This window comes from Doryrhamphus excisus, chromosome 21, assembly GCF_030265055.1.
Source record: "Doryrhamphus excisus isolate RoL2022-K1 chromosome 21, RoL_Dexc_1.0, whole genome shotgun sequence".
Lineage (NCBI taxonomy): Eukaryota > Metazoa > Chordata > Actinopteri > Syngnathiformes > Syngnathidae > Doryrhamphus > Doryrhamphus excisus.
In genome coordinates, this window is record NC_080486.1 from 14,900,186 (window position 1) to 14,923,355 (window position 23,170).

The 23,170-nt window shown below is 49.2% G+C and overlaps 2 protein-coding genes across 2 annotated transcripts; both read right to left on the reverse strand.

Moving 5' to 3' along the window:
* Positions 1-3,231: 3,231 nt before the first annotated feature.
* LOC131108991 (nebulin-like) lies at positions 3,232-16,891 on the reverse strand. The gene is made up of 54 exons (XM_058060497.1): positions 16,560-16,891; positions 16,413-16,484; positions 15,429-15,530; positions 15,252-15,362; positions 15,075-15,179; positions 14,876-14,986; positions 14,694-14,804; positions 14,472-14,585; positions 14,292-14,402; positions 14,119-14,223; positions 13,945-14,055; positions 13,770-13,874; positions 13,597-13,707; positions 13,405-13,515; positions 13,223-13,333; positions 13,010-13,117; positions 12,844-12,948; positions 12,654-12,764; positions 12,427-12,537; positions 12,235-12,345; positions 12,061-12,171; positions 11,876-11,986; positions 11,706-11,816; positions 11,354-11,461; positions 11,168-11,275; positions 10,917-11,027; positions 10,724-10,834; positions 10,543-10,653; positions 10,354-10,464; positions 10,185-10,289; positions 10,006-10,116; positions 9,835-9,942; positions 9,304-9,414; positions 8,874-8,984; positions 8,698-8,808; positions 8,515-8,625; positions 8,333-8,443; positions 7,570-7,680; positions 7,391-7,498; positions 7,225-7,335; positions 7,045-7,155; positions 6,540-6,650; positions 6,350-6,451; positions 6,048-6,152; positions 5,868-5,972; positions 5,366-5,464; positions 5,133-5,237; positions 4,960-5,067; positions 4,781-4,891; positions 4,582-4,698; positions 4,409-4,519; positions 4,053-4,321; positions 3,699-3,962; positions 3,232-3,618 (listed from the first exon to the last, which is right to left on the reverse strand). The coding sequence occupies exons 1-52, from the start codon at positions 16,809-16,811 to the stop codon at positions 4,187-4,189; spliced, it is 5,811 nt and encodes a 1,936-aa protein (XP_057916480.1). The 5' UTR covers positions 16,812-16,891; the 3' UTR covers positions 3,232-3,618; positions 3,699-3,962; positions 4,053-4,186.
* A 1,389-nt stretch (positions 16,892-18,280) lies between these two features.
* LOC131108992 (LIM zinc-binding domain-containing Nebulette-like) lies at positions 18,281-22,976 on the reverse strand. Its single transcript, XM_058060498.1, has 4 exons — positions 22,292-22,976; positions 21,405-21,499; positions 18,568-18,652; positions 18,281-18,469 (listed from the first exon to the last, which is right to left on the reverse strand). The coding sequence occupies exons 1-4, from the start codon at positions 22,358-22,360 to the stop codon at positions 18,281-18,283; spliced, it is 438 nt and encodes a 145-aa protein (XP_057916481.1). The 5' UTR covers positions 22,361-22,976.
* Positions 22,977-23,170: the final 194 nt, after the last annotated feature.

Consider the following 23,170-nt stretch of genomic DNA (forward strand, 5'->3'; position numbering starts at 1 on the left):
ATATAACGGAGGTCATGATCATAATACATGCTGAACCTGTAGTAACACCAAAAAAAACAACTTACAATTGTCAAGACCGGGCCTAGAACCCTTGCCCACTGCATCAGGAGTCAATGCTGCTATCATCTGAGCCACGCAGCCAACAAGTTGTGCGGATGTTATAACGGAAGTGATGATTATAATATATGTTGACCCAGGAGAAATTGCAAAACAAACCTGACCAGGCATTGAACACTGGACCCGTTGACCATGACCCACTGCTGCTACCAACAGCGCCATTCAGGCGGCCATCTCTGTGGATGTTATAACGGAAGAGATGATTGTGATACATGGCAGACCTGGTGAAATGGCAAAATAGCCAATTTTTTTTATTCAGGCCTGGTATTGAACCCTGGTCCCATGGACCATGACCCACTGCTGCTACCAACTGCGCCATTCAGCTGGCCAGACTGGGGCCTGTTATAACAGAAGTCATGATTGATACATGGAATTAGCAAAACAACCAAATGTATTTGCCCTGAACGGGTATGGAGCCATGACTCACTGCACCATGACCCACGCCTTCTACAACGCGAGCCATCCAGCCTGTAGGACCAGTGCATGTTATAACGGAGGTGATGATGACGATACAGATACAGACGACTAAATAAGAAGGCTGCCCTGCCTTGGTATTGAACCCTCAGCACCTGAACCATGACCCAAAGCTTCAATCCCCTGAGCTATCCACCAGGTACATGCTTCAAAGTTCAAACGTCAGACGATCATAGCACTTATGAATCAGCCAATCGGGTTGTTCAGGTGTCACCGCCATGCTGCTTGCAGCCACAAGAGGGCGTATAAGCATGTAATCTGGTTCTTTATCCACTACTCATCAACACACAGAAATATTGTTTAAATGTCATTTATGGCACTAACATATGCACTTAAGGCAGCATCGTGGCCCAGAAACCGCCGGGGGAGTTTGAATGAATGAATCCACCATTTCATTATCAGTGGATCAAACGTAATGTAGATTCAAACGCTGAACAGAGGAGTCATCTTTCTTGTAATGTCTCCCTCTGCTGGTGACGTTTAAAACGTGCCTTGTAGACGGGTGAATACAAACGTATGTCCATGTTAATACTGTATTAGGGCTAAAATATATTTTTAAAATATGTAACATTCCCTTTCCTTCCTCACAACGTGAGGGGAAAAAACCTATTGTCAGAGCAGTTACACAAACAGGAGGTGGAGCCGAAATGTGAGCCGTCTTATTGGGACAAAAGACAAAAGACCGCTAAGACAGCTAAAGTTGTGAATGCCAGCACGAGTAGCAAACCTTGCCAGTCACACCTGACGGGCAGTGAAGTTAATGGAACGTGTGGCCGCACTACCGCCACCCAGTGGAGTATGGGGGGAACTGCACCGCACCGTGACTTGAGTGACCTTTTCTGATATTAACGTCCGGATTCTTTCACCACGTATTTTTGATTGATTGATAGTTAGCATAACTCGATTGTTTTGATAAACTGATAAACAAAGGCGCCATTTGTGATCATGTTTTATTTCTCTGATGTATCATAGGAAGCATAGCAGTTCATGTATGGTGTGATATGAAGTGAAGTAACATGCAGTTAAACATATCATCTGTGATAAAGAGTACATATTACAAAACATTATAGGCAAATAATAAGTGACATTTAAAACAAACAAATGTGTTACAAAGGTCACACGTCAGCTGTCACGCACTCAAAAATGTTGCAGATTCAAGCATAACACATCAACTCATCCTTTCTTCCTGTTTTGAGTCATGATGCTTACATAGGATTGACGTACGCAAACTGTGAAATCTAGAAACCGCACACACACACACACACACACACACACAAACACAAACAAAGTAGTCTAGTTGCAACACTCCACGTAGTTGGCCGGCAACATTCCAGATTTTCCGGTCCGCTGCACAGTGCCGTACATCCAGCCCTCATCGATGGGCTGAGCGTTGACGATGACGTCGCCGTCCCTGAAGGAGACCTCGTCGTGGTCCTGTGCCGCGTAGTCGTACAGCGCCCGGTAAACACGCTGCACGTCAGAAAGTCCAGTGAGATCATCCCAACAACATCAGCAACGACGACCGTAGGAGTCTGATGCACTCACCGTGGCGGCCGAGTGCGGCGGCGAGGTGACGGATCTGACGGATGACATGCTGGTTTGGTGCATGTAGCCGTGGTGATGCTGCGGATGCTGATGCTGCTGATGCATGTGCATGCCTTGCTGGTACGCCCCGGGCAGCACGGGAGCTGTGCAACCAACACACAAACACACAAATGAGTGAAGTCAATGAACATGACTTGAACATGCTTGGAGGAGTATGGTGTAGAAGAGCAGGCTCATCAAAGTGACTTTTCACTTCCTGTTTGTGTCCCGATACTTTTGTCCATGCAAAATCATTCTCAGCCTCAGGCGTGATGTTAACGTCCAATCACACGCCACGATGTTAATAGCACACGTGTGCGCCCGTGCTCGCCGGGTACCGGGAGTGTCGCTGTTGCTGCTGTGCTCCCAGAGGTCAGAGGTCAGCGAACTGACGGACCGAGTCCCACCGTGACTGGGCGCCGGAGACTGCTGAGACTGACGCTTGCTCAGCCTGCAGTCGGCCCGCTCTGACACCAGGGGGCGAGGAGGAAATGGTGAAAACGCTATACCATAACCACCATCACCTGAATGGTGGCTAAAGGAGGACAAAATAACTTGGGGGGGGGGGGGGGGGGGGGGGCTACCAGACATCCTGCGGAGGCTCCTGGACTGGATGTCATCCTCCAAAGGGTCAAAGTCAAAGATGGAACCTGGGTCTGTTCTCCACACCTTCAGGTCTTTCAACACATGATGGGGTTTAGGTTAGCAGGGTGGCGGTCCAGTCATCAGACCATACGGACCCCCCCGGTAGAAGATTTATTTTGCTACTTTTGGAATGGAATATTAACATGGACACAGCAACACTGGCAAACACAATAAAACCTCATGTCTTGTTTGGCTTCCCCTGTAGATAGCGCCATCAACCACCATTACAAATATATATGAACCCTTGAAAGCAGAGAAAAGGTGGTTTTGCTGACCTACGATGATGCCTCCAGGTCGTCGGTCCAACTCCATCATCTGCTTGTGTGGGCCCCCGTCGGCCATCATGTGATTGGCTCGCTGGTAGCGCTCCATGCCGGGCTCGTCCAGTCCAGGCATTGAACCCCGACCGCGGGCCCGCTCGATGCCCTCGTGGTACTTGGCCTGTTGGGTGGAGAACAGGAGATGTCAACAGAGCATCTTAAGTGGAATAAGAAGTGGTGGACACACGTGCACACACACACACACACACACACACACGGTGTATTTTGTCAGTGAGCACATAAAGGAACCGATGTTTGAATCAAACTTTATTATCCACACACACGCACGCAAACATCCTCCATGTTAAGTGCTGCGGTCCCACACGTTGTGCCACGTTAGTGCCTCCTGCAGCCATGACAACCAAGCCGCTACCATGGAGACCGAGTCCTGTGACCTCCTGACACGCCTGTACTCAGGTGTGTCCAACTCAGTGTAGCTCCGCCCCTTCAGCTCCTGCAGCCCACGCTGGTACTTCACCTGTTCACACACACACATCATGACATGGGTAACACTATGTGTGTGTGTGTGTGTGTGTGTGTGAGTTCCCACGCCCTCACTGAGCTGATGTTCTCCTGGTTGCGTCGGACTCGCTTCATCTCAGGCGTGTCCATGACGGCGGTCCCACAGCCCACCTGGTCTCTGTACTGGACCTGAACATCAGCTCATGACTGACTGCACTTTTTAAGAATGAGCTGTGTGTGTGTGTGTGTGTGTACATCACTGATCTTCTTGGCGTTCTCCCTGGCCAGGACGATCTCTGGCGTCTCAGCGACCGAGGACATCAGACCCCGCATCAGCTTGGAGTCCCAGCAGTAGCGCAGCTAGCGGGCGAGAGTCAGACCGTCACCAAACTGCTTGGCCTACTACTACAACTTTAAAGCGCACGCAGAGGTGACAGTCCGCAGACTCACGGAGCTGATGTGTCTTTGGTTGGCTTTGACCCGGTCCATCTCTGGAGTGTTGGACAGGACGCTGTAACGGCCCCTCAGACGCTCCGCCTCGTCCTTGTACTTCCTCTGGTGCGGTGACATCACACGTGATGACATCATCGCAAAGAGCGCCCGCAACAACTCACCTGACTGTACACGTCTTTGAGGTAGGAGGCGTGCAGGAGCTCCGGAGTGTCTGTGATGGTCCCGTAGGAGTTCTCGCTGAGATGTTCCGTCTGCTTGTAGGACCTCTGTGACACACACACACACACACACACACACACACACTCAGCAGCTAGCAAAGCGACATGCCATGCACGTCTGGTTCTGAGAGATACCTGACTTTGGATTTCTGACGCCCTCTTGGCCCTTTGGACCTCCAGGACGTCCCCACTCAGCTCCATCCCTTTACCCATGATCTCCGTGTCCAGATCCTTGCGGTACTCCTTCTGTGAGGAGCAACACAAGAAGAACCAGATGGTTCCACTGCTCACATTTTCAAAGTACCAACCTGGTTCAGAATCTGATTGGCGTTTTTGACCCTCAGCAGCTCAGGTGTTTCCTCCAAGCCCACGCCGGATAAGCCCCGCCCCTTGACGTCCTGCTCCAGGTCCTTCCTGTACTCCTTCTACACACACAAACGTTCATCTTTTTATTGTCAGGACTTCAGCTCACTTGGAATGACAAACGTTGTCCACTGCGTGTGAGACCTCGTTCAGCACGTCGCCGGCGTGTCGGGCCGTCAGATATTGGGGCGTCTGGTCCACATCGGCCAAGGCTTTCCCCTTGATGTGCTCCTCGTAGTCCCGCCTGTACTCCCTCTGAGGGACACACAAACACCTTCACTTCCTGCTTCTCGACATGAGCAATCACCTCCACGCTCTCTCACCTCGCTTTGCATCTTCTGAGCGTCCTTCAACACTTTGTACGTCTGCGTGTCGGAAAACTCCATCCGCGTGCGGCCTTTGTTCTTCTCGTACTCCTCGCGGTACTTCACCTGAGACCGAAAAAGCCACACCCGTCAGCGGCGGTGAGGCGAAACAACGCCGCGTGATGACACACCTGACTGTGCAGCACTGCATTCTCCTTGTGGTGGCGCTGTTCAGCCGTGTCCAGAGACATGTGGTGCTGGGCTTTGTTGCGCTCGTACTTCTTCTTGTACTCCACCTGATCACGCACACACACACACACGCACGCACACACACACGCACACACACACACACACACACACACACGTGGGTTTGATGGTGAAAAAGGGGAGTCGGTGTCCATCATGTGTTGTTTTCTTAACACACGTTGCTCTGCAGCTTGCTGGCGTGCAGCACGTGTTCCAGCTGCAGGAGGTTGGGCAGGTCTGAGGAATCTTCTGGCTTCTGGTTGCTCTTATACTTCACCTGGATAAAAGACGGAGAGCATGAGAGAAGGTCCCCGCCAACAATCCTCTCCTCTGTTTTCATTTCATTTTGAGGCCAACAAAGTGAATCCAAGCTGCATGCTAGTGCTGCCAACGAGCCGCTTACGTAACGTTTGGAACTATTTGCTCCGAGTGTGAGCGTGTGGGTGGAGGATGGACCAAATGCGTGCATGTGCGCTAAAACCTCTTCAACTTTTCCAGCTTTCATCCAACAAGCCTCCTCGATTTGCTTGAGAAAGGTTGCTATGGTTACCGCCTCACTAAACAGGCTGCGCGGTAGGGAGAGTGGATGACACACACACACACACGTACATGGAGTTCTGGGTATGTGCCTGCAGTCAGGGAGCTCTTATTTTGAAAATCCTGCTGAGTGACTTCCTCACCTGACTGGCGAGCGCAGCCGCCGCTTGCGTGTGTTTAAAGGACACACACTCCAGCGGATTGTAGCGAGGTCGAGCGTGCGGCTCCGAGGCTTGCTTGTACTTCACCTGCAGGGAGGGATGGGCGTGTTCAGTGTTGGGCCACACCCAGTGCATTGTGGGTAGCCCGCGTGTGTGTTTTACCTGGCTGGCCAGTTTGGACGCTTCTTTGGCGTGACGAATGTCCGTTCGGGCCAGAAGAGAGGCGTCGCTCAAGACCAGCTGCTTGCTGTTACTCTTGTAGGCCACCTGTGGGCGCCGCACGTACAAATAATTCAACCAGCATGCATAATAGATCAAAATGAGATGTAGTCCCATTAAGAAGGATGTTTCCACTTTCTATAATTCATCAAACGGTTGTCATGGAGATGAGGCTGCAAAGTGCTTGTGGTGCTGCCACACATACACAACACACACACACAACACACACACACAGAGAGACTCACATCGCTGGCCAGTTTGGCGGCGTTGGTCGCGCTGACGATGTCAGCTCTGTCAGGTGCCGTGTTGTAGCGGTGAAGCTCCTCCTTGTCCTTCCTGTAGCTGACCTGCGATCAGCGGAGACATCGTGTGACGTCACGTGCGGCGGGCACGACGTTAAGGCGACATGACGTTTCTGGCTGCGGTTGCATTTACGTCGCTCTGGTTCTTGTTGACCTCCATGGCGTGCTCCACCTCGGGCAGCGTCTCCATGTTGGCGTAGCCGGACTTCCCCTTCTCCCGGTTGAACTGCTCCTTGTAGAACTTCTACGCAGCAGACAAGAGCACCAATAAAACTAACTGAAGGTGCGATTTTTCTTGGTTCAAAAGACAAAAAGGTGAAGGTGGGGTTTTTTTGTCTGGTTCCACGCTCCAGTTAGCGTTCAATTGCCGGGTCAACACACGTGAAAGCAGTTCAATGTGCCGCCACCTTCAGGCCAACAATGGCAAATAGCGTTTTAGCATATGTCTTAGATGTTGGAGATGAGGATGTGAAGTGGCGAAGCGAAGATGTTGCCTATTTCCCCCCCGCAGCTAGCCAGAGCTAGCTTTTGTTTGTGTGGAGTGCAGTAGGTCAGCGTCTGCGTCCTCAGGCAACATCTGTTGTCTGTGCTCACACTTCAGCGAGCGAGACAACGCCATCAGGCGCGGTTCAGCTTACGTCGCTCTGCGTCCTGCTCAGCTCCTTGGCAAAGACGGTCTCGATGGTTTGGGGCATGTGAGCGTACAAGCTGCTGGCGGCTTCCTTCTTTCCTTCCTCCTTGTACAGCTTCTGCAAACAAAACGCCAGCCTCCGTATGACGATGTTCACATGTGATTGATCCAGACGGGGAACACGTACCTCGCTCAGTCGCTGACTTTGCTCCTTGGCATGCTGAATGTCTTTGGTGAGCGGCAGCAGCGAGTACAGACTCTTGACCATCTCCTTCTTACTGGCCTCTTTGTACTTAGTCTGGAAAAACACCACAATAAGAGCACCCAACCCAAAGAACCGAAACATGACTCACCTGGCTGTGAGTGTCTGCCATGTCCTTCACAAAGCGAGTGTCCAGAGTCTCGGGCAGCTGAGAGAACAACGTGTTGGACAGATCCTCCTTGTCCTTCTTGTACTTTGTCTGGACGCACAGGAACACGCTAAAGCATTCCCGAGGTGGACTTTTGGGAGCCGGATGAGGCTGGCGCTCACCTCGCTCTGAAGTTCTGACAAACGCTTGGCGAACTCAGTCTGGTTGGTCTCGGCCATCTGGTGAAACACGCTGCTGCTGCTCTCCTCCCGACCTTTGGCCTTGTACTTATTCTATGGAAAAAGATATGTTACGAGAAGTCACACTATCATTGCAGTAAAGTTGAAATAGTTAAGCGAATAAAAAGGCGGAAATGGACAAAAGTCAAAATAAAGCCAAAATATTACAAGAAAAATGAGAAAGATGTTATTTTTTTTAAAGTCATAAACTAAATAAAGTAATTATTTGTAATATTTATTTATTACAAATAATATTATTATAATTATTTATTATATTATTATTAATAATAATATTATATTAATATTACAATTATTAAAATTATTATAATTATATATTATGTGAAAATTAAGTTCGGCAATAAGTTATAATATTCCAGGAATAAAGTTATATCATTACTAATTTTTATTATATATATTATATTTCTATTATATTTCTATATTTATTATATTGTATTGTATTATATGTATTTTTGAATGAAGCTTATTTAAGAAAAAATAACAGCAAAAAGATGCTATGACAAAGCTAAGATGCCGTTTTTTCTGGAAAAATATTGAACTTCTTGGCATATTGCTTTAAAAAATATCACATGGCAAACTTGCATCCTTTCATTTTTCACTCCGTGGTCCTCAGTGGAAAGTGTGGCCCCCCCTTCCCCCCTTCCCATAACCCCCCCAGCCATAACCTCTATGGCTGTATGATCGTCACCTCGCTCTGCAGCTCCATGACGGCTTTAGCAAACTTGATCTCCTGGGTGTCAGCCAGCTGGGAGTACAGGCTGCAGCTCTGTGACCTCTGACCTTCCGCCTTGTAGTTGACCTGGAGAGGGGGCGCAGATGGGCCGTCAGCGTAATAAGACGTTTGGTGACGATGACGGACAATGTGTGCACCTGACTCTGCCGCTGCGTGGCCTCTTTAGCGTGCAACGTCTGCATGGTCTCAGGCAGGCGGTGGTAGAGGCTGACGGCCGCCTCTCTCCTGCTGGCCTCCTTGTATTTAGTCTGCGGTGAGAATGACCAGTCAGCGTGTTGCTAACATAGCATAGCGTATAGCGCCACAAGCTGGACGCTCACCTCGCTCTGAAGCTCAGAAAGCGTTCTAGCGAGCTGCGTCTCCGTGGTGTCCACCAGCTGACTGTAGGCGCTGCAGGCGAGGCTCCTGATGCCCTCCTCTTTGTACTTGCTCTGCAAAGACACCACCGTTTGAAAACCCGACGCAGGCAGGCAACCTGGCGTGCGCACACGCTCACCTCGCTCTGCAGCTCCGACATCTTGGCGGCGAGCTGCGTCTCGGCCGTCTGCGGCAGCTGAGCGTACAGACTGGACGCCAACGCATCCTTCCCGCTCTGCTTGTACTTGTTCTGCAAGAATGAGGTCAACATAGCCGTGCTGCCATGACGCATTACAGCATACTTCAATAATAGTTGCAGATCAAGCTGCTGCCCTAATTGACTTTATGAGGATGCTAATCACCGTTAGCTCAGTGGTCTCCAACCTTGTTGACGTAGTTTGTCTCTCCACTAACACTTTATTTTACCTTGGGGTAAAATAATAAATGATGTGTCTTCTGACAGGTCTGACCGGACCGGCACTGGGTTGCCGCCTGGTGGTTGGGGACCCCTGAGCTAGCCGTGTATTTTCATGAACATATGAAAAGAGACAGTAAAGCGAGTGCAGTACTTGACTCTGCAGGTCAGACTGTTCTTTGGCATGAAGCGTCTCGGCGGTCTCGGGCAGCTGATGGTACAAAGCGCTGCTGGCCTCCTTCTTTCCCGCTTCTTTGTACTTGACCTGCACAGCACACGGGAGCTTTAGTGATACCACGGCCGTGGACGTTGAGGTTCCGGTAGTAGCAACACCGTATGCAGTGCTCTTAGTAAGTAATGTATATGTATGTATAGTAATGCCTTATCGCGGTTAATTTAATCCAATCTTTTTTGTAGTTAGAGCATAGAAAACATGTTTACAATATTGTTTTTAGATGCATCTTCTTGTTTTTAGATACTTAAACTTGGCAAAAAATGTACATGTACATGTACATGTATCAGCAGCAAGTGAGCATGCCAAGACGAGGACTCCAGCAGCTCTGATAAAGCGACCAGAATAGACCAGGGTCCCTGGTTTATCTGGCATGATGTGCTCACATACACACACACACCCACACACACAGTCAACAGTGTGTCCAAAAACTATTTCCAATTTTTTTCTGACCTGGCTGTGAGTGTCAGCCATGTCCTTCACAAAGAGCGTGTCCAGAGTCTCGGGCAGCAGAGAGAACAACGTGTTGGGCAGGTCTTCTCTGTCCTTCTGGTACTTTGTCTGAAAGGTACAAAGGTTAACCGTCTGGTATTCTTAGTATGATGGTGCGTTCACGGTCCTCACCTGGCTGTGTAAGTCTGACATCTGTTTGGCAAACTGAGTCTCAGGCGTCTCAGGAAGATGCGAGTACAAGTTTGTCGTCATCTGCTTCTTGCCGTCTTCTTTGTACTTCACCTGCAAAGAACATTCGGGCACATTCACTTTCACTTTCCAGCATGGAACGCACGCGTGAAGCTCCTCACCTGACTGTACAGGTCAGTCAGCTCTTTGGCCGCCTGCGTCTGGCTGGTTTGAGGCAGCTGGTGATAGAGCGGCCTGCTGGCGTCCTCCTTGTGCTTGTAGCTGACCTTAACAAAGATGGCAGCTTGAGAACCGTGACCCGGACTTGCTTCTCGCAGACTCCGTACCGACCTGACTCTGCAGCTGTGAGACTTCTTTGGCGTGCCGGGTCTCCAGCGTGTCCGGCAGCTTGGAGTACAGACAGCTGCTGGCTTGTCTCCTGCCCGCCTCCTTGTACTTGTTCTGGAAAGGCATCACACGGCTTCTGTTGGGTCCGCCTGAGCTGGCTGATTTTGGGGAAACGCCGATGTTGTTGAGTACCTGGCTTTGGATCTCGGACACGCTTTTGGCAAACTGGATGTCGTTGGTGTCCGGGAGCTGCGAGTAGATGCTGACGGTCTGCGCCCTCTTCCCGCTCTCTTTGTATTTATTCTGAACCAGTAACACAAACAAGCTGGTCCGGTCAAAGTTGCTGAAGACCACAAGTGGACTTTTCGGGTACCTGGCTCTGGATCAGTGCCACCTCGCGGGCCAGCTGTGACTCTGAGGTCTCAGGAAGCAGAGAGTAGAGAGACGACGTCATCTGCTTCTTCCCCTCCGCTTTGTACTGGTTCTGTGGCGGGACGAGACCAGATTGGATCAGCGGCCAATCAGCATTCCTCTCCGACGAGACTAAAAGACAGAACCGGACTCACTTCACTTTGCAGTGTTCTCACTTCTTTGGCGTGTTTGGTCTCCATGGTTTCAGGCAGTTTGGCGTACAAAGACGCCGTCGCCTGCTGCTTGGCTTCTTGCATGTACTTGGTCTGAAACACACACACACACACACACACACAGAGGATGTCCTCTTATCAGCCTGGCTTCCTATTGGCTGATATATTAACCCCGGAGTGACATCAGCAGCAACACTTCACTTGTCCTGTCCAGGCTGCATTGAAATAACTACCTGGCTGTGCGTCTCGGCCATGTCCTTGGCGAACTGGGTGTCCAACGTTTGCGGAAGTAGCGAGTACAAGGAGTTGGACAGCTCGTCTCGGTCCCTCTTGTAGTTTGCCTGGCAGTGTTTCAATGAAAGGTTTCAATAAAAGAGGAAAAAGCAGCTACGAGGAACGAAAAGGAGTCGTGGCCTGACCTCACTTTGGATCTCTGACGCATGCTTGGCGAGCTGCGTCTGTGGCGTCTCCGGGAGGAGGTGATAGAGAGATGAGGCGGCGTCTTTCCTGCCCTCCTGGTATTTCACCTGCATCAAATAAACAGTAAAGTGTCACATAATATTATAAAAAATAAGCAGTAAAGTGTCACATAATATTATACAAATAAGTCATATTTACGATAAAAATATCTGTATTTCTTTAACAATCTTGGAGGTTCTAGCTTACAGCTAATAAATCCTAAATTGTAAATGATTGGTCTCTGATGGTCTGAGCTATCTCCATGGCTCTGGTTTAGCCATGTTCCAGTATGCAGGCCTGTCTAGTAGTCACCTGACTCTGAAGCGCCGTCACCTCCTTGGCCCGCTGCGTGTGGAGCGTCCGAGGGAGGCTGCTGAACAGCGAGGATGTCATCTCCTTCTGGGCGTCCTCCTTGTACTTCACCTGCAGGGCCGCTGATGGTCAAAGTGTGCACACATACCCAAAAGTGCAAACCAGCTCACCTCACTCTGCAGCTCGGTGACGCTCTTGGCCAGCTGCGTCTCGGCCGTCTGTGCTAACTGGGAGTACAAACTCTGAGAGAGGCTCTTCTTCCCGTCCTCCTTGTACTTGTTCTGAAGGACACAAGATGTCTTGAACTACGACAAGCAATGGAAAAGATCCAGTGTGGTGTGTCCTTTGAAGGCACCTCGCTCTGCATGTGTGTCATCTCCCTGCTGAAGCTGGTCTGGCAGGTGTCAGGCAACGTGGCGTAAAGCGAGGCGGACATCTCCTTCCTTCCCCTCTCCTTGTACTTGACCTAGAAAACAACCACAACATCAACATGATGTCCTCAACACGAGCAAGGACATATGCACGCTACCTCGCTGAGCATCTCGGCGGCATCTTTGGCATGCTGCATCTCCATGGTGACAGGGAGGGCGGAGTACAGAGAACTGTGGAGCTCCTTCTCACCTGCACATTTGTACCTGCTCTGAAGCAAGGAGCAGACATGTTCAAAATGGTGGCCTCAATGCTTTATCCACATAGGCCTCCCAGTCGTTGGTGTTGGCACCTCGCTCTGCAGCTCTGACATCTGCTTGGCCTGCTGAGTCTCAAGGGTTTCTGGGAGATGATGGTACAAACTGCTCTGCATCTTCTGCTTCAGGCCTTCTTTGTACTTCACCTGCAGCAGACCCCAGGTGAGACCACCACGCCTGACTTTGGTTGCTACGGAGACTACAATTATGAAGTAACTTCCTATTTAAAGTATGTGACGTGTGGTCACAGGGAGGAGCCTACCTCACTCTGCAGGTTGGACACCTCTTTAGCGTGTTGCGTGTCGATGGTTTGGGGCAGCAGCGAGTACAAGTTGACGTTCATCTCCTTCTTGCCGTCCTCCTGGTACTTCACCTGCAGAACAAACCCACTACAGGTTACAACATCACCAAGAGAACCTCCAGCGAGGAAGAAATGGATGAATGCCGGTCACCTGACTTAGAAGCTCAGAGACGTCTCTCGCGTGGGCCGTGTCCAGGGTTTCAGGCAGCAGGTGGAACAAGGTGGACTTGAGATCTTTCTTCTGCGTGTACTTCAGCTGAGAGGTTTAGAACAAGATGGCAGATCGGATGTGGACTCGTGTTGTGGATTTACTTTACCTCACTCTGCAGGTCGGACGCCTCTTTGGCGTGCTGCGTCTCCAGAGTGGCGGGCAGGGTGGAGTAGAGAGACCTGGACTCGTCTTTCTGTCCCTTCTTGTAGTTCACCTAGAAGGATGAGCATCGGTACCAGTCAAAAGTTTGGAGACACTTTCATATTCAGTGGAACGATAAAGCGTCTCCAAACTTTTGATCGGGCTGGACTTGTGTCACCTGACTCTGCAGCTCGGAAACGCTCTTAGCAAAGCGCGTCTCCGCCGTGTCCGCCAGTTGGGAGTAGAGGCTCTGAGCCAGCTGCTTCCTGCCACTCTCTTTGTACTTCCTCTGTGGAGGAGAACAATTTTATCAGAACACTTCACAGCGGGGAGTCCGAATCCTGTTGGGTGCATTATCACATTGCTCAGGAAGTCCTTCATCTCCTTGGCCAGGATGATTTCAGGCGTGTCGCTGAGAGTGGAGAACAGGCTGTGTGACATCTCCTTCTTGCTGTTCTCTTTGTCCTTCGTCTGATCCACACACACACACACACACACACACACACATTAAGACATGTCATGGCGGGTCGAGGCAACGTGCAGCTGATGCACCTGACTAAGCAGTAGCGCGGCGTCTTTGGCGTGCTGCGTGTCCATCGTGTCAGGCAGCGAGGAGTAGAGACTCTTATTGATCTCCTTCTTCCCTCCTTCTTTATACTTGACCTACAAACAAGCGTAGCGTTCCTGCACTGAACATTTGGGTTTCAGGGTTCTGGAGGCGGTACCTCGCTCTGCAGCTGGGAGAGTTCCTTGGCCAGTCGGGTCTCGGCTGTCTCCGGGAGATGATGGTATAAGGCGTTCTTCTGCTCAACTCCTTCTTTATACTTCACCTGCAGACCAACCAGACACGTGGCAGTCAAGCGCACGTCATGATCTCACAGTCCCACGCTGGCGATGTACCTCACTCTGCAGCGCCGACTGCTCTTTAGCGTGTTGCGTGTCGATGGTTTCGGGCATCAGCGAGTACAAGTTCACGCTCATCTCCTTCTTGCCGTCCTCTTTGTACTTGACCTGCGGGAAGACAAAGAGTGAATCATTGTTGGTGGTAACTGTGAGATGAGAAGCGGTTGTCACCTCGCTGGCGAGCTTGCAGGCATCCTTGGCGTGCGCCGTCTCCAGAGTCTGCGGCAGAAGCGAGTACAAGGCGGTGCACTTTTGCCCCGCCTCCTTGTAGCGTCGCTGAAGATGAAAAAGACGACAAAGGTGTGAGTTTAAATGTGGTACGTTTGCCGTGGCGAAATCCTCACCTCGCTCTGCAGCTCGCCGACACTTTTAGCAAACTGCGTCTCCATGGTGAGCGGAAGCTGAGAGTAGAAGGACTGGCAGAGGTTTCTCCTGCCTTCCTCGTGGTATCTGTTCTGATGGACCACAGAGACTTTGTGTCATGTGACGATGTGACGGCAAACCTTGACTAGACTTTGTGGTACCTGGCTCTGCAGCTCCGTCATCTCTCTGGCAAACTGGATCTCATTGGTGTCAGGAAGCTGAGAGTACAGAGACGAAGGAGCCCCCTTGACCAGCACCTTGGGACGATAATTCACCTGAGACAGGACACAAGGGAAGATCCATCCAGATCAGCGCCGTTCAACTCAATCCAGGACATTATAGTTGAACAGTTCTGGTCTAAATGGAGGACGGAGGTGAAATACATCACTCTGCAGCTGGGACATCTCCAGCGCGTGTTGGATCTCAGGGGTGTCGGCCAGTTGGGAGTAGAGGGAGATGGAGGCCTTCCTCTTCCCATCTTCCTTGTATTTCTTCTGCAAGAACAAGTGTGATAACATCTCAAGATCATAATAAACGTAACGTAATAAGGAGACACCTCAAGTACCTCGCTCTGAAACTCATGGACGCTCTTGGCCAGATGCATCTCACACGTTTCAGGAAGCTGAGAGTACAAAGTGCTGCTCATCTCCTTCTTCACCTCCTCCTTGTACTTGTTCTGAGGACCACACAAGTTCCACCATCACACGTTTGCTCACATCCATCCAGTGGTCACCATCATCCATCCATCAGTCCAGCAGTCAGACCTCGCTCAGTATCTCAGTGAGTTCTTTGACAAATTGGGTCTGAGTGGTCTCTGGCAGCAGTGAGTAGAGCGAGGAGGACATCTTCATGTTTTCTTTGTATTTAACCTGAGAAGACACCAATAACATGTGGCACAGCTAGCAAACATATGGTGCAGCTTCTGGTTCCGGTCGGACTACCTCACTCTGGAGCTGGGAAACCTCTTTGGCACGTTGGATGTCTGGCGTTTCTGGAAGGAGCGAGTAGAGAGACAGCGATGCCTCTTTCTTCCCCTCCTCTTTGTATTTGGACTGAAACACAAGCAGGGAGCGTGAGGACCACCAAGACCTGATCTCACTTGGTTGAAGGGCTCAGACCTCAGACAGGACGGCGCTCATGTTCCTGGCATGGATGAATTCTGCTTCAGGAACAAACAGACTCTGACCTTTCATCTTCTCAAAGTCTTCTTTGTACTTCACCTGCAAGGAGTTTAGAATCATCATCATCATCATCATCATATTCAGGTTTAACGCATCTGCCTTCTTGAGTGATTCTGCCTGCTGAGTAACAGTTAACATCTCCATGGCAACGCCACCGTCTCTGACTGGTGGATGGGAGCATTAGCATCCAAGTTGAGAACTTTGGGATTGATGCGAGCGCGCTTGATGCGACCTGGCGGCTCCCGGGTGCGGTAAATTTAGAAGCAGCTCGCCTCCCGGTGGCAGGGTGACTCACGGTGGAGTCTGAGTGCCGCGCCGGAGGACGCAGGCATCTGAAGCGAGCGCCGGAATGAGCGGAGAGGATTTTCACAAAGCGGCTCGACTGGTTTTTGTTGATGAGTCACCGTCAACATGTCAGCCTCCCACATCCTGAATGAACGCGCCATCGTTTCACACCGCGATGCATCTCCTTTTCTTTGCCTCTTTTAGTGGACTCAATGGCTCACTGGGGACCCTTTGAGGGCTGGTTACCAACGGCAACGCTGGGTTTACAAGCCTCCTTTTGGAAGCGTTTGTGTTCTGGACTTTTCACGGTAGTACACAACTGCACCTGCATATGTTTGTTAGCACTTATTAACCAAAATATTGATGGATAACATGTTTTAGAATCATAAGTCAAGGGAAATTGGTGTATTTTTAAAAAGCATTTGGGAACAAAATTCTGCTTGTATGGAGGGGGATGAACGAGCTGACGCCTCGGTGCAGAAGCATAATCCAGGCTTCACTCTCTCCATCCCCCAGGGCACTTTGCCGCCTGAGTCTTTGCGTAAAATGACCGTGTTTGATGCAGCTTGTTAAGTGAAACACAAACAAAACAACAATTACGTTGTATTTTTTTTTAGTTTTTAGTTTAGTTCCTACCTCGCTGGCCAGGAGGCTGCATCTCCTGTTGAAGGCTGGATCAGGAAGCAAAGGTGGTCTAGCATCTGAAGTCTAACACACACACAAGCATACACAATATGGCAAGAGCTGGACAAATTCTGGACAAACTATACTCAGTTCTCATACCTGCGGGCCTCCAGGTACTTTTTGACCGGCTTCCTCCTCGCCATCTTCCTCCTTCACTTCATTGTCGTCCTCCGTGTTTTCATCGGGGTCAACAGCGTCACACGTTGTCTCTTGGTGAGAGCTGAAGGTCATGACGGTCTCTTGGTAGGTCACTTTTGTCTCCACCTTGGCAGAGGGAAGTTCTTCCATCTTTAAGTCCACCTCAGGAGCAGACGAGGCCTCCTCTCCTTCCATGTTGGCAATCTCTGACATTTGGGACACTTGATGAGAGTCGAGAAGACCATGTGGCCTTGCTAGTTCAGACCATCCTCAAAGATGCACTCACCGGGATCAGTCGGGAACCTTTTTGGCTCCTCGGGTCAGTCTTTTGAGCTTTTTAAACAACACGCTCCGAATTGGATGAGGGTTTCTCCTGCAGCATCCAGTCTAAGTCTCAGCCCCGGTCAGGTCCAGACTCGTGATGGCCTGACATTCATCGAGTACGTCTTATCACGTATGATGGCCGCATTTAGCCCTCCACTCAGGAGCTTATCAGCAGTCTGACCTTCATCACGGCGTGTTTTTGAAGGTGATCGGTGTCGTAGGCTGGAAAGAATGGACCTCTGGACACTGACTCACACTTGCACACGCTAACGCCACCGACACCGCCGTACAGATCTTCACCTGATCTTCACCTCAGTTAACAAACACAGAGGGGACAGAATGAAAGTGCAATGCTCGTCCACACCGTCCCCCTGTTGTCGCCGGGAGCTGCCAGACCCACAGGAAGCGGCGGCAGGTATTCTGGCGCTGAGACGAGGTGTCAGATGGCCGCTGAGGTAAACAGGACTCCATGGCCATCTGTCACCGTACCACAAAAACACTGTGGACTCTGTATGTACGACTACAGGGACAAATCTATCATGCATGTTGGATGGGTCACCATAGCGACCACAATGTCCAAGAGGCAAAGACATTCTTAGTCTTCTGCACAATGACAGTTGCCCCCTGCTGGCAGCAAATGTTATTGAACTTGACTTAAATGTGAGCAGCTTGAGAAAAATAAAGAAAAAAATATATTTTAACCAAACAGCATGAATGCCACTGGTGTGAATGGAGATGGTCTCATTTAGCATATGGCCGTTCTCCAGGCACAGAGCAAAGACAGCGTGTTCCTGAACGCGTCGTCACTTAAGGATGAGTCCTCCAAAGAGGCGGCGGCTCGCGTCATCCTTCCAGAAGCGACACAACTTCAGATGTCGCTAATGAATTCACAAACACCACATCTCAGAAAATCTCCTCAGGCTTTGTCGCTCCAGCTCTCTTGACACATTTAACAACCTGACACATTTCGTTACCTAAGATATTTTGCAGCAGGGAATGGGAGCGTTCACACACACACACACACATACACACTTGTTACGTAACGTTCTACTGACACCGTTCTCTGCCCTCCTGCTCATTCGCCCACCATATCCTCCTCTTCATCCTCCCACGTTCCTCCAGCCTCTTCACGGCGAGGTCAGTGATGCGGGGGAAAGCCCGCGATTTAGCAAACACGTTAACGTGTATAGCTTCCCACTCTGTCAAAGGTTCAAAGGTCATAGGTGATGGAAGGGTCACTTACAGGCTTTTGTGTGACCGTGCAATTTGGACGACGTCATCAGCTTCATCTTGTCCACATTGTGGAGTTTGTGTGTGTGTGTGTGCGTGAGTGCTCACTGACAAAACTACACCACATCTCACTCATCCATTTTGACACATGTGTACACAAACAGTGTGTGTGCGTGTGTGTGTGTGTGTGTGTGTGTGCATGTCCATACGTTACTGATCTGCTCCTGCGTGCGTCTAAGCCGCTGCATCTCCGGGGTGTCGGACACGATGCTGAACCCCCGACCTTTGCTCTCCTCAAAGTCCTTCTTGTACTTCACCTGCAGGCGGGACAGGGGGCGGAGTCAACTCACAACGATGCCACACGGCATGCCGCTGAATGAGGATGAAGTCCAGGCGTTCGGACGCTCGTGTTCACCTGGCTCTGCAGCTCGCTCTGCTGCCTCAGTCTCAGGTTCTCCGGTGTGTCAGTCACAGTGGTGAAGGACGTTTTGGGGTAATGCCTGCACACACGCACGGTGCAGAGGTCATTACAAAACACGGAGACACTGCAGAAAATGACAACAATAAGAATCCTAAACATGCCCAACTACCCGTGGCCATCAGCAGCTATGACCCTCTGTATGCGTCTTAAATTGTTGTTCCTTAGCGCTATTACAACATAAATAATAGTCTCCAATTATCGCCTTCTTCAGGCAAGTAAACACCTCAGCTATAATTACAGCATTTAAGTGAAAGTGTAGTTGCTTCTTTGTGCACCCACATACGCTGCTCATGTATGCATGTTTGTGTTGGTGTAACCCTGTTGGCTAACTACTGGGATCCAAACAAGGACAAGCCGTGTTGTACTGATTGTTGGTCGCTGCGTGTGCATTGTCGAGACTCAGTGAACCACAATGACCACAGCTCTCAAACAATGACCCTATGTGTGTGTGTGTGTGTACAAATTTAGATCACTATTGTCTATGATGTTGCCATGGCGAAGGAGAACCTCCTGGACCTCCACCTGGAAGCACGCTGCATGTGTGCAGCAGTGAAGTGCCGAGTTATGTAAGCGCACGGTCGCAGAAAACATTCCCACACGCAGTCAGGTGACCGACCCCCTTTAAGCCGGTTGTGGTTATTAGCATAAAGGCTAAGTTGTACCCTGCCGGTTTGTTGTTGTGAAGAAGTATTGAAGACTGTATTGCACGTCCATACCTTCCAGAGGCAAAGCGCGCATCGCTAAACTAAAACGCTGTGCCTTGTTCAACAGCGAAGAGGTCAAAGGTCATCCAGAGCCCAGTCACACACTACAGATTAAAACTGCTTGTGTGTGTGGTCACATGTTTTATCTCAACTGAAGTCATTTGTTCAACAAGTTCTTGATGGATGGTTTGGTGTTGCTTGACTCTCTTAACAAAGCGGTTTTCCTCTCGTCTTCCATCAAGAGCATGTCAATCATCCTGACTGATGGGCGTGGCTCCAGTGGCGAGTGAGTGATGCTTCCCTAGATCCTGTTTATGAGCACCAAACGTGAGAAAAAAAATGCATACCGAAACTCTACCAGGAGATGTAAGTTTGATCATGTGTTTTTCCTCAGCTAACAGGCTAAGCTAGCATACTGTTGCTGTTAAAATTTTAATGTAATGTTAGCACTTTAGCTCACATGCTAGTCACGCTTATGTTATTGTATGATATACAGTACGGCATCTATGACGTTGGACAAGAGTACACAAACTTTCTCATCATAACATTAAAGCTACAGAGACGCAAAACGGCGTGTTCCCAGTGGGGCTCACTAAATTGTCGAAATTCCACCGTCAAAGCGAGAGTTCAGCCAACACGTTTATTATTTTGTTGATAAATTGTATAATACGGGATCATTAACAACCACAGCGGGGATCTGGAAACAATAGGCCTTGACCTGAGTGGACAGGAAGCTGGTTTTGTACACTGGGATTCTAAATAAAGTCACAACGTCACATGTTCAAATATGTGGGCGGGTATTAAAGAAACCGAGATTAAAAAAAGGAGTCGACTCCCACTAGATCTGGAGCTGTGTGTGCAATTGTTAGCAAAAGGGCAAAGAAACAAAGAGTGGAAACGCCTTTTTGACGTTAAAACGGTGAAAAGTCAGCGAACTTCTCTCCTTCTCTCTCCTCTGAGCTCCACCCTGTGTGTGTTTGCAGAACAGTCAGAGTGGACAAAGTGCGTGTTTGTTCTCTGCAGATGGCTGAGAATTTAAAGATGCTGTGTGATGAAATACAAGAAATGTGTTTGCCTGTTTGTGTATTCCCAAATATAGAATGGAACGGGAGGGGTTAGGGTCAATAAAACAACATTTTTCTGTAGTCCTGCAAAGCTCCACAGCCAATGAGAAACTGCCTTTCGCATCAAAAGCCGTGAACCGATTATATTAGCAACAATTCTGACGCTAGGATCAAGTCTTCAAAGTGGCCTCTAAAAACATGTTTGGAGTGGAAACCTGGGAATCTGAAGCATCTTGTTGCTTGCCGCCGTGAAGGCCTACCCAGGCCACAAAGCGAGTGACATGTGTGCGGCAAGGCGGGGCTCGCAAACCAACACCGCCAAACCCACCGTCACTGCTATAAAAGCCTTAAGGGGGCACCGCATGCTGATAGGAGGAGCCTGTGGGCGCAGCCTAATGGCTCACCACGTAGAGTAGTTGCCAAAAGTGAGTAGCATTATGGCCTGGGGATGCACAAGCGCCGCCTGCTTTCGGGAGATGCGGCTCATTGAGTATCGATTAGCTGTTTACTGAAAATGCGTCCACACAAAGCCATTGTCTAAATAGCTGCTAACAACACAAGTGACCAGAAAGATAGTAGTGCCATGGTGCCGGGGCTGCACAAATGCTGCCGGCAGTGGGGGGAGCTGTGGTTCATTCCAACAGGTACTGCGACATTGTGAGGCAGAAAGGGTCCAAAGCCACCTCCAAGATGACAGGTGAGTAAGCGGCCGGGTATGTCTCCTCCTACGACTCATTAAACCGCATCTACCCAGCACCAGCAGCACTCATGCTCCCCCAGACCGTGACATTATCACCACCTTGCTTGACTGAAGCTACTCACCTATGTTGCCAGCGATATAAACAACAATGGCTGTGTGTTGACTCATGCTCAGTAACGCTACACTGCTGCGTGAGCTGTACACTGACTACTCTCAAGTGTATCCTGCTTGATTGTGTATAGTATCGGCCCTTGAGAAGATGGCTGCTTAAATGCGGTATGAAGTCAAGAGGTGAGGACGCACGCGTTGCAGTACGGCTTCTTGTCGTAACCTTTGTAGTTCTTCATGTTCAGGGTCATCTTGCAAACCTCGCAGTGGAAGCATCCTTTGTGCCAGTTCTGGAAGAAAAACCACAAGCAAACATGTCAGCTGCTTTTCCAGTACCGCCTGTCTGTGGATTTGTCTTACTGTTAGCTGTTGCAGTGTTTAATCACCTCGAGGACTTCCCGAACACATAAGGTGACAAACTAGACACCGCCTTATTTACATTATACGTTTACTAAGTTCACCACGACTCACTATCACTGGAAGATCGTATGTATGAGAAATCATTGGCACCTTCATGCCGTCGTGTCATTTGACGCCTCGGCGAGCACACAGCAGACGCTAGTGGGGACTTAATAATTCATCAACATTACGCCACACAATAAGTTATCCATGCAACACTCATTAACTTGCTTTGTTTCCAAACCATGTGTACACTTTTTGGACGTAATCCTCCACTTTAGAGCATTTTTAACAGAGGCAGGGAATGCTAATTAAGGCAAATTCATTATAATAAATACAAAATATGAATATATATTATAAATATACAGTCTGTGGCGCTTTTTAAAGACATAACACATGAATAAAATGTGCTAAGATTTAAGATTCACAGTCGAGGCCAACCCACGCAGGATTGTGGAATAATCTTAATCAGCTGATATACTGTACGTACGTAACTAGTGAATAAAATGTTAATGTAATGTTAAATGTAAATGAACACAAATAATCATTTTTGCCATTTTTTAGATCAAAAAATACAAAGTTATTCTTACATATTTAACATTAAAACCTGAAATTTGAAAGATGAGTAAAAATAAATTCCCGTTCAACAGTTTCCTTCACTTACCAGAGGAAAAAGTGCTCACCTTATCCAAGCAGCTCACTTTCTCCGTGGGATACACGATCTTCCCGCAGCGGGCACACTGAGGGTTCATCCTCCCAAACTGTCGTGTTGATTCGGGGTACAATGTTGCCTGGAGGCGGATGAACTCACCGCGGAGCCGAGCGTCGACACACTCGGAAGAGGCGAGAGAAGAAGGGACGACCGGGAGAGTGGATGCTGCTCCAGGACAGAGTGCACCATCAGCGACAAGCTAGCGGCAGTTGGCAGAGGTGCCGGAAAAGGAAATGTCTGCCTCCCTGGCCCTTTCAATGCAAAAGCATCACCTCACTGGCTAATCCCCTGTCAATCACAGTGTTGACAACCGCCAAAAAATTTAGCAGAGGAAAATTACAACTACTACGTAGTCTTTTGTATTTGTAATGTTGTTTTTAAGATATGTTAAGCATCATAAGTATTCGTCAGGAAAGGCATCCGGAATATAAAGGGCTCAAGCCAAAAATCGGTATCAAAAAGATCCGCTGCGGTGACTCCATATGGAAAAAGTCGAAAGAAACAAACAAAATGATGGTCACACCCACAGTCCTGCACTGCATTTACCTTAAATGAGGGTTAGGGTAAGTTAAGTTTTTAATTCATAATTCTAACCACATTTATAGGTCAGAAAAGTTGAAAAAAGCATAACAGGTTCTTTTTAATAGACACATTTCCGGTCTAATATATCAAATGCCGCGTCGCTGGAAACACTTCCTGGTTCCCAGCGTGCTTTGCGGTACCGTGTATGTAAATAGCTCGTCAGTTTCTAGTTTAAAGTCACATAGTTGCGAGTTATTTTTCTACTCGACCAGTTTTATTTATCTGTTGCATTGCCGTGTGACTTTTAAAGTTTTCTTGTTGTCACACC